The sequence below is a fragment of the Lithobates pipiens genome, unplaced genomic scaffold (assembly GCF_037356315.1).
Source record: "Lithobates pipiens isolate NorthernLeopardFrog02 unplaced genomic scaffold, aLitPip1_a1.2 Scaffold_16, whole genome shotgun sequence".
Lineage (NCBI taxonomy): Eukaryota > Metazoa > Chordata > Amphibia > Anura > Ranidae > Lithobates > Lithobates pipiens.
Window position 1 is genome coordinate 257,514,442 of NW_027507748.1, and position 16,953 is coordinate 257,531,394.

General features: G+C 43.5%; 1 protein-coding gene across 1 annotated transcript in view; it reads right to left on the reverse strand.

Annotated features, from left to right (window-relative positions):
- Nucleotides 1-16,953, reverse strand: part of LOC143984135 (S-adenosylhomocysteine hydrolase-like protein 1) — a 521,010-nt gene that overhangs the window by 251,743 nt on the left and 252,314 nt on the right. The window contains exon 8 of the mRNA XM_077484446.1: nucleotides 6,022-6,092. Within this exon, the coding sequence (XP_077340572.1) occupies nucleotides 6,022-6,092 (71 nt within the window). The remainder of the gene's footprint in view (nucleotides 1-6,021; nucleotides 6,093-16,953) is intronic.

The window sequence follows — 16,953 nt, forward strand, 5'->3', positions numbered from 1 at the left end:
ATAGCAAGCGGTGTTTGAAATAAAAATTGATAAGGCTGAGACTTGGCCCTTAATAGTACTCAGGGCCAACTTCATCTCTATGCTTAATTGTAGAAAGGCAAGAATTCTACCTATGATATATTTCCGAGGGTGCCAACCATTGGATTCACAACAGGAAACATAAGCTTTCCAGACACTATTATATATAGCTCTAAAAGCTGGCTTCCTAGCATTAATCAAAGTAGAGATAACTGAGCTGAAAAGCCCACATTTCTTCAGAATGTGGGTCTCAATAGCCAAGCCCTTAAATTTAGCATTCGTAAAGTAGGATGGAATGAGATAGCAGGTCTGGCCTTAGTGGGAGGGGTCACGGACCCTCCACTGCCATCTTTACGATCTCTGCGTACCATGACCTACTGGGCCATGCTGGTGCTACCAGTATTACAGACTGTTTCCAGCTTGATCTTGCTAAGAACTCGAGGTAGCAACTGAACTGGGGGATAATGAATAGATCAGTGAGAACTGATCTCACGGGGTCACCAACGCATCTGTTACGTATGGGAGTGGGTCCCTTGTCCTGGACACAAAGTTGACTAGCTTCGTGTTGAATCTGGACGCTAGAAGGTCTACGTCTGGTGTCCCCCATCTTTGGCAAACAGCCCAAAAATACTTCGGGGTGAAGAGACCATTCCCCCGGGAATAACTGCTGGCAACTTAGATAGTCCGCCTGCCAATTCTCTACTCCTGGAATGAAAGCTGCCGATAGGCATGGGACATTCTTTTCTGCCCAAGTTAGAATCTAGTTCAGCTCTCTCTGAGCTGAGAGACTCTTGGTGCCCCCTTGGTGATTGATATAGGCCACAGCCGTGGCATTGTCGGATTGGATCCTGACAGGACAATTCTTTAACCTGGGAGGTCCAGGTTTCTAGAGCCAGATACACTGCTGGAATCTCTAGTATGTTGATGGGCAATGCTCCTGCTCCCCAGCCTGAAAGGCTGGCATCTGTCGTTACTACCTTCCAGATAATTGGTCTGAAGGATTTTCCCTTCAGCAGATTCCAAGATAGTAACGACCAACTGAGGCTTTGGGACACTCATGGGGACAGCCACATTGGCAAGTACAAAGCTTGAATCGTTTTGTTCCAAGCAAACAGGATACTGTTTTGAAACAGTCTCGAATGGAATTGGGCATAGGGAACTGCTTCGAATGAAGCTACCATCTTCCCTAACAACCTCATGCAAAGGTGAATTGAAGGATTTCTCTTCAACCTGATCATCCTCACCAGCTCTTGTATGGAGCTGATCCTTGCAGGAGGCAAGAACACCCTTTTCTGGGCTGTGTCTATGATAAGGCCAGGATACTCCAGCCTTCTTAGTGGCTTTAAGGAGGATTTCTTTAGGTTGAGAATCCAACCCAAACCTTCCAGGTAACTGCTTGTAATGGCTACACCTTGTTTCAAGCGAGCCACTGACTGGTCTATTAACAATAGATCGTCTAAGTAAGCCAAGACAGTTATGCCCTGTACCCTTAACCTGGCTATTGGTGGGGCTAATACCTTAGTGAATACCCAAGGTGCTGTAGCAGGCCCAAAGGGCAAGGCTATAAACTGAAATGCTTCTGTTCTACTTCGAACTGCAGAAACCTCTGGTGAGGAGGAAATATAGGGACATGCAGATATGCATCTCTTATGTCGATGGATGCCAGAAGTTCTCCTTCTTGCAGGATGGAAATGACTGACCCGATTGACTCCATGCGAAAGGAGCAGATCCTCGGGAACTGATTTAGATTCTGTAGATCTGGAATTGGTATGGTATCTGCATTTGGTTTTGGCGCCGTAAATAGGTTTGAGTAAAAACCCCAAACCTTGCTCTTGTTTGGGAATCTGTCTGATCACCCCTTGAGCCAATAAATCGGTTTAATGCTTGCAACAGGGATTGCCTTTTTCCTGCATCCTTGGGAACGTTTGATCTCAGAAAACAACGGTGGAAACTCTCGAAGCTCTAGCTTGTATCCTATGCACTTTTTATGAACACTGCTGCTGATTGGAGGTCGCACTGCACTGATCATGTGTGTGTTATATGGACTTTTTTGCACCTTAATTTATGTCAGATTATATTGCATTTGCACTTTATTGATTGCATCTTATTGCACAGGATTATTTTATGTGTGTTTTTTTATTTTATATTTTTTTATATTGTTTTGCGGATTTGCATATTTATTTTTTGCACATAGGTATTTATTTTTTTCATTTATTTAATATCTGTAGTTTATGAGCAAGTGGGGTAGCGCCGCATATTTCTTTTAATTTAATTTAAACGAAAAACGCTTATATTTTCTTTTGACTGGCAAAATTGTACTCTTTCCGCTGGAAATTGTTTAATGTATTTATCCAAACTATCGTCAAATAATCGTTCTTCCTTAAAGGGGAAACTAGTTAAAAGGTTCTTACAAGGTGTTTCAGCTGACCAACCCTTTAACCAAAGGGTCCTTCGCATATGTACAAGTACAAGCTCAAGATGTGATACCTGGTGAATAGAATCCTTCATAGCATATATAGCAAAGCATAATGCTTTAGGTAGCTCGGCCAGTTCCTGTGCTTGTTGTGCAGGGAGCTCATTTGAGAGCATCTGTGAATTGGTCCTTTAAGGACTGACAGATGCCTATAGCTGCAATTGCAGGCTGAGCAACAGCACCTGATGAGGAAAAGAGGATCTTAACAGACCTTCCAACTTCTTATCTGTTGGATCTTTAAGTATAAGCGCGTTGTCCACTGGGCAAGTTAAACTTTTTTTTTTTTTCACATTGGAAATCGCAGCGTCAACTACTGGAACTTTCCAACTTTTGGTGAATTTTTCTTCTTTAGGATAGAAACTTGAGAGTCTCTTTGGAGGGGAAAAATGCTTATCCGGATGATCCCATTCGGTATAAATAAGCTTTTTTAGTAATGTGTGGATGGGAAACGCATGCAAAGGCTGTAAAGGCTTCAAGGAACCCAAGGAGAAGACCGGACCTTCAGCTAACTCTGATAGGGGTAGCATGAAAGCAGAGCGAACCATCTTTGTAAGGCTCTGTACTTCAGATTGTGAAGTAGGAACTTCAAATATTGTTTCCTCCACAGAGGAATAATCGGCATGTCTTTCCTCCCGATCATCTGAGGGCAATACCCCACCCTGTCCCCATAATTCTTTTGGACCCTCCACTGACTGTAAAGAGTCAAAGGTGAAGGGGGTGGATCTAGGACGCTTCTTATACACTTGGATGGAGGATGCAAATCTTCCTTCTAAGCCTTGCAAGCCAGAGGAAAATGCATCTTCAGTCACATATACAGGGGCTGAAGTGTGTGAAGCAGTTTCACCACCGCTAGCTTCCAATGACTCACCCTGGCTTGCCATGTCTGATCTCTCTAAAGAGGATGTATGGAGGCATAACTGGGATTCCCAGCGCCTGGGGGGTGATAGGTCTGGCGGACATTCCCCTCTGCATCCTCAGGCCCTGCTAGGGACCCGAATGGCCAACACAAAGTAAGGTGAGTATCTGTAACTTGTGGATGCACTATACACCTCTACAAGACGGGAGGGGGGGGGGGGGGGTTGTCAGATTTATAGTCTTTAAAACCAGAGAGGCACAGGGAGTTTCCCAAACTAGGTGGAAGTGCTGGGTTGTAATTAAACCACGCAGCTAAAGCAGCTGCGTTAACCCTTCAGCCACCGCCCATATAGAAGTTTATACACATTTCTGTATTAGAAACTCCTGATTTTTTACCAAATCCCATAATATTTCTTTAAGTAAGAACCCTCTCTGCCGCTGGGACCACAAATTTTGAGACATAGCTGCACTAAGACATCATACATAGGTAGTGTAAGTTACTCCCTATAGAGGAGACATTGTTAAGGCATATAAGGTATATTGAAGGAAAAAGCATAGCTTCTTCCCTTACCTTGTCCTCGCTGCAGGATACTCCTGATTTAAAAGACAGATCCAACTTTCACCCATCGCGGCGGGCAGCGTAGTTTAAACCTTCAAAGACTGGGGCCCTTTTAATAGGGGTTCCGCTCCTTTAGGCTCCTCAGAACAACTTTAGGTAATGTAGCAAGACCAAAAAGAGTCCTGGTTCCTAGGGTCCAGCTCTCAGAGAGAAGCTTACAGGCAAAACCTCGTTCTTGAATCCAGGTCCAGGTACCATCCTATGGCCTCAGTGGTGAGGATGGATCCGGGTGTAGCTGTTCTTTTGAATCCAGCATGGATCCCTCCCTGGTGCTCCTCAGAGCACATCTTCACTCATGACCAACACCTTAGACACTGGTGAAAAAACTGAGTGCTCCTGGAAGGAGGAGGGGTTATATAGGTCTTATAGGGGTTATAGAAGAGTCAACTTCCTGTATTGGTTATACCAGTGCCAATACCTGAAGGTAGGCCCATAACCCACTAAGTAAACACTTGAGGCTCTGTGTCCTATGATGTACGATAAAGAAATGGTGGTGGCACTGTTCTTCTGTGAGGCTGTATGAGTGCTGCTGGTGTCAGGGAGCTGCATTTCATTGATGAATCACTCCGTGCCCTTGGTCGTCCTTTACTTTCTCAACAAGACAATGATCAAAAACACACAACTAAGGCCACTGTTGCATTTCTGAAAAAGATCAGAGTCAAAGTGATTCAGTGGCCATATATATCTCCTGACCTGAACCCAATTGAACACCTATGGGGAATTCTGAAGAGACAAGTTGAGCATCACTCGACATCCAGCATCCAGGTTCCAAAAGAGGTCATTCTTGAAGAATGGAAAAAGATGTTGCAATATGTCACCAACTTGTTCATTCAATGCCTAGAAGACTTGTTACTGACCTTACAAATCATGGGGGTCACACAAAATACTAGATGTAGTAGTTTTTGTTGTGGGGTATTTTCATTTGTGCATTAACAAATTTTAGTAAAATTGAAGATTTTGTACTCTAAGTTATATTGTTAGCCTTACTTTCATGTAATGAGCTAAACAAATGTTCTATAAAACTCAGTTTTGTAAAAATTGTTCTTGTGCTCACTGTGATATTGAATACAATCTTACTTTTCAAAAGAGGTGTACTCATTTATGCGGAACAATGTGTTTGTGTATATATATATATATATATATATATATATATATATATATACACACACACACATACACATACACACATATACATATATACACATACATAGTGTAGGGAGGAAGAAAGAGTAAAATCCAGGACTCTTCCATGGGTGTCTCAGTCCAGAAGATCTTAGAGAACTTCCAATCAGAAGTTGAGGACTCCCATGGACTGGAGCTGTGTTTATGTACTGTATTTATCGGCGTATAATACGCACCCCAAGTTTAGGAGGGAATTTTAAGGAAAAAAACTTTTAGGAGAGACGTTTAAGGGAAAAAAAACTTATATTTAAATGCCCATCAATGCAGCCTTATCAGTGTCCATCTACAGCCTTGCCCATCATTGCACCCTTGTCAGTGCCCTATGCAGCTTTGTCATGCAGCCTTGTCCATCGTTGCACCTGTGTCAGTGTCATTTGCAACCTTGTCCATCATTTGCAGCCTTGTCAGTTTTATTTGCAGCTTTGCCTTTTAAAAATGGCACCGCTGAGATACAGAGACGGATGTCCTGTGTATCTCGGCGGCATTCGGTCGTTTTCGGCAGCTTAGGGCCAAAAGCTGCCGAGAATGGCCAAAATCTGCCGAGAAGGGCCGAAGGCAGCTGAAAGCCGCCCAGAGGCAGGGGACCGACGTATAACACGCATGCGCGATTTTCCCCTGATTTTAAAGGGAAAAAAGTGCGTGTTATACGCCGATAAATACGGTAGCTGATCATATGTAATCATGTCTTATCAAATCTAAGTAAACTGCACCCAGCTATATGAAAAGTTTAAGTGTTATTGGTTGTCAAACAAATAAAAGTAACAAGGTATTTAAACCCAAGTTACAGAACACACATTTGTCTTTTTTTTTTTACTTTAAATTATACAGACTTTTTATATATTTAAAAAACCCCAGCTTTTGTATACCTGGTTACCTGTACAAGTGATGACTACATCCACCTGCCGTATAACTTCATTTAGTTTAACCACCCGAAAACCTTCCATGCTGTATGAAAAAGAAGCCATGAACATTGACAAACATAAGAAATTGCATGAAATTAAACATGACAGAATACAATAAAGGTTTATAGCAACTTTGTATACCCATGTATTCAACAATAAAGTGTTACTAAACCCACAACAGTAAAATCAGTCTGTATATGCATTAAAGCATGCTCGTTAGACCCTAAGGGGTATCATTGTGTAAAAAGGCTGTTTGATCCCATCTTTTCTGATCCCCCCCCCCTCTTTCACTGCCCCCAATCCATCTTTTAATAGTACAGAGCCTTTGGAGTCACTCTGCACATGCTCAGTTTTGTGTGTATTACTAGAGAGTTTATTTTTGTTCTTGGGAGGGTGCATGTGATTAGCACAGGGCCAATCAGCACTGTCCAGACAGAAGTTCAGGGGTCCTGTAGCCTCATAGGGCAGTCAGAGGAGAATGAAAACATATCCTACAAGCTTTACCCAGACATTTAAAGAAGTCACAAGACTGTCTGCTATATGCTGCTGATGAGAAAAGGTATTTAACAGTTTATATTTACTAAAATAATTGCATTTCCATGTTCTGTGAACTGTGGGAGACCAGATACAGTGAATGCATGGTCCTGGGTTTATTAACACTAAAGCCCCATACACACTATCAGTTTTTCTGCTGAGTTTTTTCCTTCAGATTTACCAAAACCATATAATATGAGGTCAAACCTTAGGAGTTTCAATTTGTATGCAATCAGGCAGGCCCTTGCACTACATGGTTTTGGTAAACCTGAAGGAAAAACTCTGCAGAAAAACTGATAGTGTGTATGGGGCTTAAGTATTTTAACAAGCAAATTATTTCTAATATTTACGATTGATCAACACTAACAATGGAAGAGGCAAGTACCCATATAATCTCCTAGAATGCAAAATAATAGTTATTGATGCATGTTCCAAACTTTAAAGTATATCTAAATAAAAAAGATAAAAATAAAAAAAAAAGTTATTCAAAAGATCTAAAATTCTAAAAACATCAAGGCATTAGAGATATACTGAGGAATTTAAGCCCAAAATTGGATATTCACCCAAAACGACAAATAACGCCACTAATGAGTGTAAAAATTGAGACATAAATTGCAAAACACAAATCATAAAAATTAAGATAAAAGTGTTAAACAAAGGGCAGTGAATTTGTAGGCAGTGTAGAGTGCAAATGTGCACGGGCAGAACTATCCCTTAGCTTTTATTTTCCTGTGTGTTTTGGAATACAGCTTGCATTTGTAATCTGAGAGGTTGCTTATTACAGTATTACATCACTTTATACAATGCCACAAAGATGAGATTGATTGAGATATATATATATATATATATATATATATATATATATATATATATATAATCTCTATCAACCACCAAATTAATTCATTTGTTAAAACTGAAAGCACATGCATTAAAATTAGGTTCTCGTTCACACAAGAATGTAATTTGCTACGCTTTTAATGCTAGAAAATTTATTTCGGATAGTCCTCTAGTTCAGTGATTGTGAACCTTGGCACCCCAGATGTTTTGGAACTATATTTCCCATGATGCTCCAGTACACTGCAGAGTGTGCCAGAGCATCATGGGAAATGTAGTTCCAAAACATCTGGGGTGCCAAGGTTCGCCATCGCTGTCCTAGTTACTCTGCCTAGTGTACACCAGATGTGCTTCACTGGCATGGCTCAGGCAAAACTGCTGCTTTTTGAGTTTACTAATCAAAATTTTTACATTCAAGTCACATAATTGAGGCACATTTAAAATGTATTCAAAATGTGTTTACCTCCACACATTTGTGCAAATGCTATGAGCATAGCCTTCAGTGAAAACAGAAAAGATAAAACTGCACGTAGCCGTTTTAAAAAACAGACATGCAAGGCACAAGTAGCTGAACTGAATTAGAATTTATTAAGGCAATTTGGAAAAACGCAGTTCTAGGATCTTTTGTTCCTAGGGATAGCCAACATTTGGAGCATATGCTTCAGTGAAATTAGGTCACAATTCTCTACTTTCAAGTACATTGTTTTGATAGGGAAAGTGAAAATAAGATGGTTGGAAGTTTTTAAGTGTGCAATCGGTTTTAAATGGCTCCCGAGGGTTACAAAATCAACTGCGTTCTAAATATTTAAACTTAAATTTTTTAAATAACAATGTCAATCAAAAACCAGGTTAGTTCTGCAAAAGCATTGGAGTTATTAACCACTTTCCACCCAGCTACTGCACATAAAGAGCCAGGTGGGCGCTTACTCCTGAGTGGACGTTTCTCAAGTCCCCCAGAAGGATGCACGCGTGTCCCACGCCGCATCTCGGAACAGCAGGAGGGCGCTATGATTTGCCCTCCTGATCCGCATGAAAGCTGTGTCTAATCACAGCCTTCATGATGTAAACAGCGGGGAGGGTTGGTGACGTTGGATATGGGATCATCATGATCCTGATCTGCCTGTGCCCCCTGGAGACAGGACAGTGCTGCACGACAGGAGGGCTCTATGATTGGCCCTCCTGATCAAAGGATGGCTGTATCCATTCACAGCCGTCATGTAATGTAAATAGAGAGCCATTGTAATGACTCATCTCTTCCTCTACTCACACACAGCATGTGAGGAGAGGAATAGAGATCTGTGCTGCAGCTGGGGGACCAGTGAGTTTTTAGCTGTTTTTTTGTTTTTTACCCACTGATCACCCAGATAATGTCCCCAAAACACAGTGAAAACACCTGTCATACAGCTGTCCCAGTGAACGTCTGCCCGCCAACATCTGGCACATCTGTCTGTTATCACCTACCACATCTGGCGCACATCTGCCCATGATCATCTGCCTGTGAACATCTGCCACATCCCAGTGACCAACACTGTAACACATCTGTCTGTTATAATCTGTGCATATCTGTCCACATGGCTAAAAGATTCTACAGCAGTGAGGAGGCTCTCCAGATACTCCAGAGCATGTCGGACGAGAGTAGCGGGGGAAACTCTCTCTATCAGGCTTGGATAGCGACTATGAGCCAGTGGAAAGCAGTGGCTCTGTAATGGAAACTGAGGATATAATCCTAACAAAGAGGCTCAGGAAATATGAGCAGGTGCAGGCATCCACCAGCAGCGCAGCACTCCAGGATAATATGCAGGCACCCACCAGCAGAGAAGCACTCCAGGATAGGCAACCTTCCTAGAGTATAGGCCAGATGCTAGCAATGGGGCGTCTCATCCACAACGAGGCAGGGCCCATACCATCCCCAAATATATTCTACTGTATCCAACTTGGCTGCCAGATGCGTCAGTAGAACTTGTAATTCCTTTTTTTACAGCCCAGCCAGTCCCTCAGATAAAGTCGGAAAATGAAATGATCTCCTAAATTACACCGTGGAGCAGTGTAATCTATATGTCAGCCAACAATCCAAATTCTTCATATGCCGACCCTTTTGTTTGTAAACCCCTCACCGTGGAAGAATTAAAAAGTTTTCCTTGGCCTAACCCTCAACATGGGGCCAACAAAATAAAAAATTAACTCCATGCCTACTGGTCTACCCAACCTATCCACCTCATGCCAGTCTATTCATCTTTGATGCCCAGAACCTGTTCCGAGATTTTTACATTTCAAGAAAAATGCCCAATGCCTCCCTCAAAATCATCCAGATTATGAGAATTATTTAAAATTTGGCCCCTAAAGAATTTTTTTTTTGCTCCAGCTTCAAGCACGTTTTCCCCTGATATAAATATTTGTGTAAATGAATCCCTAGTACACTTCACCAGAAGACTTGGCATAAAGCAAGACCTCCCCAGTAAAAGAGCCAAACGTAGGGTAACATTTTATAAGGCATGTGACAGGGCCATGGATATGATTTTATAATTTATGAGGGAAAAGACAGCTAACCCCCCTGGATGCCTTACCTACATGGGAACAAAAGGCAGCTGATCGAACCATTGCTTGGGAAAGGTTACCACCTATACGTAGACAATTTAGAAGACTGTGTGTACCAAAAGAAGACTATGGCCTGTGGGACAGCACGGACCAACCACAAGGGCTTCACAAATTGGTCGCCAAGAAATTATGCCAGTATGCGGAATGAAGAGGTACTAGCTCTGAAGTGGAGCGATAAAAGAAGAGATGTCTACATCCTTTCCACAATGCATGACGACACCTTGGTGGAACTGCAGAGAAGAGGCCCTGTCCAGAAGCCAAAATGTGTGCATGAATATAACCTTTACATGGGCAGGTGGCTATGAACGACCAGCTGATGCAGCCCTACTTGACCATCAGAAGATCACTGTTTGGTACAAGAAAGTCGCCATTTATTTGATGCAACTAGCCCTGTTCAATTTGTATGTTATTTTTTCTAAGTGCACCAAAGTTCCCTAACCTATCTAAAATTTCAAGAGAACATTATCACAGCCCTTCTCTATCCCCATGGCTAAGCCCCTCAACTAATTTGCTCCACTACATTCACTACATACACTCCATTAGCCAGACTACATGAAAGGCACTTTACCAAAATCCTCCCTCTTATCCAAACAGGTTGCAAACCCCCCAAAAAATGTCATATGTTCAAGTAGAGCAATTCACCGTGACATCCGATACTACTGTCCCCAATGTCCCTCCCAGCGCTATCGGAGATATCACACTTCACTATTAGTAAAGTGATGATGATTTTTTTTCCAGTTTCCACTATCTGCTATTTCTGTGAATGACCCGGACGGTTTAACGACTATGCCTCTTCCAACCAATGTTTCTTCCTTACACGTGAATTGACCTCGGTCTGTTAAATGACCATGCTTTCTGCCTGCCTCCTGAACTGATCATTTACTGCCACTGTACAGCACAGGGGTCTCACATATGCGAGGGGCTCCAGAAAAGATTTGGAGTGGAGAAAACATGTTTATCCAGGTTTTTGTTTTTACGGATTAGGGTCGTGAGACTTGGAGGCTTTGTAAAGATTTGAGTGGGAAGAAGCCTCTACCCCTGTCCTCAGGTCTTACCTGACCAAGGCCTAAATGTTATAGTGCTGCCTGCTGCCACCTGAACAGGCCGCGCCTCTGCCTGCCACCTTAAAGGGCCGCGCCTCTGCCTGCCACCTCAACGGGCCGCGCCTCTGCCTGCCACCTCAACGGGCCGCGCCTCTGCCTGCCACCTCAACGGGCCGCGCCTCTGCCTGCCACCTCAACGGGCCGCGCCTCTGCCTGCCACCTCAACGGGCCGCGCCTCTGCCTGCCACCTCAACGGGCCGCGCCTCTGCCTGCCACCTCAACGGGCCGCGCCTCTGCCTGCCACCCGAACTGGCCACGCCTCTGCCTGCCACCCGAACTGGCCACGCCTCTGCCTGCCACCCGAACTGACCACGCCTCTGTATGTCTGTTACCTGAACTGCCTGCTAAATTGTGGACCATCTAAAACCATGAAATCTTGAGAGCTACCCAAAATCTGTAAATATGTAACACCTATCAGGACAGCTGCTAGCACTTATCCCGTCCCATATGACCATGCAAATTCAATATTTATAGGGGAAATGCTGTGCTATCTGGATTTTAGAACAAGTGCCCTGATGCAATACTCATTATGCCTCAGAGAATATAAATTGGGGTGTTTCCTTTCTAAAATGGGGTCATTTTGTGGGCAATTCCATTGTCCTGGTGCTCCAGGGCCTTCAAAAATGTGATAGGTACTCAGGAAATTAAATATGTAAATTATGCCTTTAGAACACCTGATGGTGCTATTTGGATGTTGGGCCTCTAAGTGGCCAAGCTGTGGAAAAGTCTCACACGTGGGGTATCACCATACTCAGGACAAGTAGCAGAATGTATTTTGGAGTGTAATTGCAAGTATGCCTGCACCGTGTGAGAAATAACTTGTAAATATGACAATTTTAAGAAGATTTTTTTTTTTATGTCTTTTTTAATTTTCCAAGGCATTGTGGGAAAAAACTGCAATTTGAAAAAAATCACTATGCCTCTTCTTTTTTCCCAAGCAACTTTCAACTTAACAGTTGAAGTTTGGCCTACCAAATTACTCTTATTTTATTTTTTTATTTTTTTTAACTGAAATGGGATTTCAGCAGTCAACATGTTTTTCCTCATAAAATTCTTTAGGATGACACAAGGTTCAAAAGTGTAAAGGTCCAGGAAGATTTCTCATATCTATGAATACCTACAGATATATTTTTTTTAACCAAGCCTCTTTTCTGAGATTTGTTGTTTACAAGATAAAAACTTTTTGTTTGCTAGAAAATTAGTTAGAACCCCCAATGCTGTTTTTTTAAATAATCTTTTTGGTAAATATAGCCCATAGTTTGTAGACACTGTAACTTTTGTGCAAACCAATATATACCGTATATTACGCTTACTGGGATTTTTTACCATAAATATGTAGCAGCATACTTTTTTTATTGGATATGTTTTATAGTAGAAAGAGATAAAATACCACCAAAAGAAAGCTCTATTTTTGCAATTGTCAGTGAAAGTGACAGTGCCGTATTGCAAAAAATAGGATTTTTGTACTCGCCGTAAAATCCTATTCTCTGAAGTTCATTGACAGACACAGCACCTTTAATCTTGACCTTAGGGTTATATTGCCACGTTCAGGAGAGGACTAGGCAGAACATGTAAAAACACTAAAATTGCCCAGGGGGCGGTCCTATTGGCTATAACCCCTCACTCCGCTTCCAGCAGCTCAGTTTGTCAAAAAGTAGTACAAACATAGATAGGAGGGGTGGGTGCTGTGTCCGTCAATGAACTTCAGAGAAAATGATTTTACTGTGAGTACAAAAAATAGGATACCGTAAAATCCTTTTCTCTGTAGTTCACCGACTGACACACCTCCTTTCTTAGATCATTGGGTTGTTACACCACCTTCAGGAGAAGGCTAGGCATAACATGTTAACATGTGATAAAAAAAAACCTAGAACTTTCTAGTTCTGCCCAAGGGGCGGTCCCTTAGGTAACAGCCCCTCAGCCTGCTATTGCAGCTTCAGTACTACAATCTGTCTGATCCACCTGGTAATGGTGGCCGACGAGACCACTATGTCTGACTTCTGAAAGGGAGCCGTAGCAGACAAATACACCCTCAGAGCCCGGACCACGTCCAGGGAATGGAGAGCCACCTCTTTAGGATGTGTCAGTTTAGGACACAAAGATGGTAACACAATGTCTTCATTGATGTGAAATGCCAAAACCACCTTCGGCAGAAAAGAAGGTTGGGGACGTAACACCCCCTTATCCTTGTGGATAACCAGATAGGGTGACTTGCAAGACAAGGCCACCAGTTCCGATACCCTCCTGGCCGAAGTAATGGCCACTAGAAAGACCACTTTCTGGGAAAGAGTCAACAGAGGGATCTCTCTGATATTTTCAAATGGCAGTTTTTGAAGTGCCAATAACACCAGCTTCAGATCCCACAGGGGTAACGGTGGATGCACCAGAGGAACTACATGTCGGACCCCTTGAACAAAAGTGCTCACTAGAGAGTGAGACACCAGGGGTCACTGAAAAAAAAGACAGCCAAAGCTGATATTTGTCCTTTAATGGTGTTTAAAGCCAATTTCTGGTCTACTCCTTGCTGAAGAAACAGCAGGATTTTGGATATAGGAAAGGAGCGCGCATGCCATCCTTTCTCCTCATACATGGAGACGTAAGCCTTCCAGGTACGATGATATATCTTCCGAAAGGAAGTTTTCCGTGCTCTCAGCATAGTTGGAATCAGTCCGAAAGATCCCGGTTCCTCAACAGCCATACAGTTAAAACCAGCGATGATAAAGCAGGATGGAGAATCTGACCTTGAGACAGAAGGTTCTCCCGTAACGGCAATCGTCATGGGGCATTTGCCACCAGTCGCACTAGGTCTGCGTACCAGGAATGCTGGGGCCAATCTGGGGCAATCAGAATTACTGGAATACCCTTGGCCTCCACTCTGCGGAGCAGACATGGTAACAGTTTCAGCGGAGGAAAAGCATAGATCAGCTTGTACTGATCCCACAGAGCCGCCAACGCGTCTGCCCAAGGATCTCTTGTCCTGGACATGAAACTCAGTACCTTCCGATTGAGATGGGAGGCCAGAAGATCCATGTCTGGTGTGCCCCATCACAGGCACAGTAGCCTGAACACCTCCGGATGCAACGCCCATTCTCCTGGGTCCAGCATCTGGCGACTTAGATAGTCCGCCTGCCAGTTCTCCACTTCCGGGATGGAAATGGCCGACAGGGCTGTTTCATGTCGCTCTGACCACTGAAGGATGTGAGCGACCTCCTGTGTGGCGACCAAACTTCTTGTTCCTCCTTGGTGATTGACGTATGCCTCCGCTGTGGCGTTGTCTGACTGGATCCTCATCGGACGCCCTCAAAGTCTTATCGACCATGTAGGGAGGCATAGCCTGATTGCTCTCAGCTCAAGCAGATTGATCGGCAACTTGGATTCCTCCACCGACCAGAGGCCCTCTGTCGACTGAACTCCCATTATTCCACCCAGCCAGTTTATGCTGGCGTCCATTGTGATCACTGTCCATTTCAGAGGTAGGATCGACTTCCCGGACTGAAGTGCCGGGCACCTCAGACACCAGAGCAGAGAATCCCTGACTAACTGGCTCACCTGAATCTGCCGATCCAGGGACAATGGAGATTTGTCCCATTTTGGCAAAATCTCCTGCAAGACTCTGGTGTGAAACTGGGAATACAGTACTGCCTCGAAGGAGGCCACCATGAGCCCCAGAACTCGCATGCAGAAGCGTAGCGAAGACCACCTGCGGTTCATCAGCAGTTTTACCGTGGCTCTGAGAGACTGCAGCTTGTCTGAAGGGAGAAACACTCTCGCTTCCATGGAGTCCAGCAGTAAGCCTAGGTACTCCAAACGCTGAGTCGGTACAATCACCAACTTTTTTAGGTTCAACAGCCACCCAAATTCCTGCAGGGTCTGCATGGTGATCGCCACATCCTCCTCTAACTATGAGGTGGAAGATACTCTCAGGAGATCGTCTAGGTAACCCATGTTGCCGCAGCAACGCCAAAACAGGAGCCAATACTTTGGTAAAGACTCGAGGGGCTGACGCCAAACCAAAGGGGAGAGCCACAAACTGGTAGTGGGCATCCCCAACTGCAAATTGCAGAAACCCCATATGCCGAAGACCAAAGACGCCAGGGAGTCCCCTTGATGGAGTGCAGCGACTACTGAGCAAACTTAGTAAAGAAAGTTATTCCTGCGCCTAGTCAGGGTAAAAGTAGATAGTGTACTGCTGCACACACTGGGAGGGAAATATCTGAACCCAGAGGAGTAATAAGTAAAGAAAAAGAGGTAGTGGTGCACTGTATGATGGTGGAATATGCCTATCAACAAGGGCAATATATTGAATCCAGAGTTAGGAAGTACAGAATAAAGTTAAGGGTAAAATAAATAGGTAAAAACACAATGTAAATGTGTGCCTACAAAAATAGTAATACTTTTAGTGCTGATATAATTTTGAACATCAGTATATAAAATACAATATAAAAACAATGTAAAAATAGACAATATCAATTCCAAAGTGCAGCGTGTTGCGATAACAAGAAAATCGCATAAAGTGTTGCGATAACAAAAAAATTGCATAAAGTGCAAGTGCTCTGGTGTGATGCACATAGGCAAACCTTCAAATATATATAGAAATATTGTGACAAACAAAACTGGTGTATTGAACAAATGTCCGTATTCAAGTGCAGAGTGCTGTGATTATTCCTATAATCGCACGGAATGTGACTACTTCAACATAATAATTTGTGAAAAAAATGTGGGAATATTGCGATGGAGAGGGCAGTGGTGCTGGTGATAGGGGATATATCCTTCGTGGTTCCGTGTATTCTGATGGTGGGTGTCCCCTTACCTCACCGCTGTAAGGTAACAGCGTATATAAAGATCTTTAGGATCCTTTGGCAGAGTTTCCCTTTAGTATGGAGTTCCCAGGTCCTGACAAATGGTGTTGTCCCTTTAAGGGATTTCTCTGGGATATTGCAGTAAGGGTTCCTCAGTAGTATAACGTGTATGTGGGTTTAAACAGACATGGAGGAAGAATACTCCATAGTGTAAAATGTTTCAACAGTCAGATCTTTTATTTAAAAATATATTAAAATACTCACAAACACAGAGTGTGTACAGGCAATGTACAAACGAGCTGCGGGCTCGGTCTACGTCACTTCCGGTCGCTTAGTGTCCCGACGCATGTTCGTCACGGGTCACGTGACTTCACCAGGGGATAAACACAGCTATGGGAAGTGTCCTTAAATAGCGGTTGAGTGCTGTTAATATGGCGGCCATTACTGTGGAGACCCGGAAATGCGCAGGCGGCCATTTTCTTACTGATAGTGTCGCCGGAGAGGGCACCACGGCCATTTTCTTAGTGTACATAACATCTAGTGTATATATTACCCGGAAGTAGAATAGTGACCATCCAAGTCCTAGGCCTTGCACTATTTGGTCTGCTAGTTCCACGCAGACAGGAGAAGCCTGTTGCTCTCCCAATTAGTGGTGAAAAAGTTTTGTCTACTTAGAGAGTGTCTGAGACACAAGTGCGGAAGCCAGTACTGGTCGCATAGTTGACCCCACAACTGTAAACAAGGAACGAGCCACTGTTTCGGCCTACCTGTCCGTGGGATCCTTAAAGACAGGGGTCTCCTCTACTGGGATCGTGGTTACTTTACTTAACTTGGATACTGGGGGGTCCACGGCCGGAGGAGCCGATCACTTTTTGAGAAGGCTCTCCTCAAGGGGGTAATGCACCGCCATGTATTTGGGGACCGAAAAGGTCCGTTACGGTCGACCCCATTCCTTGTAAATGAACTTATCGAAAAAAGTCAGATACGGGAACACCTTAGCTGAATGGGCTGGCTTACGGGATTCAAAAGGGACTGCTAC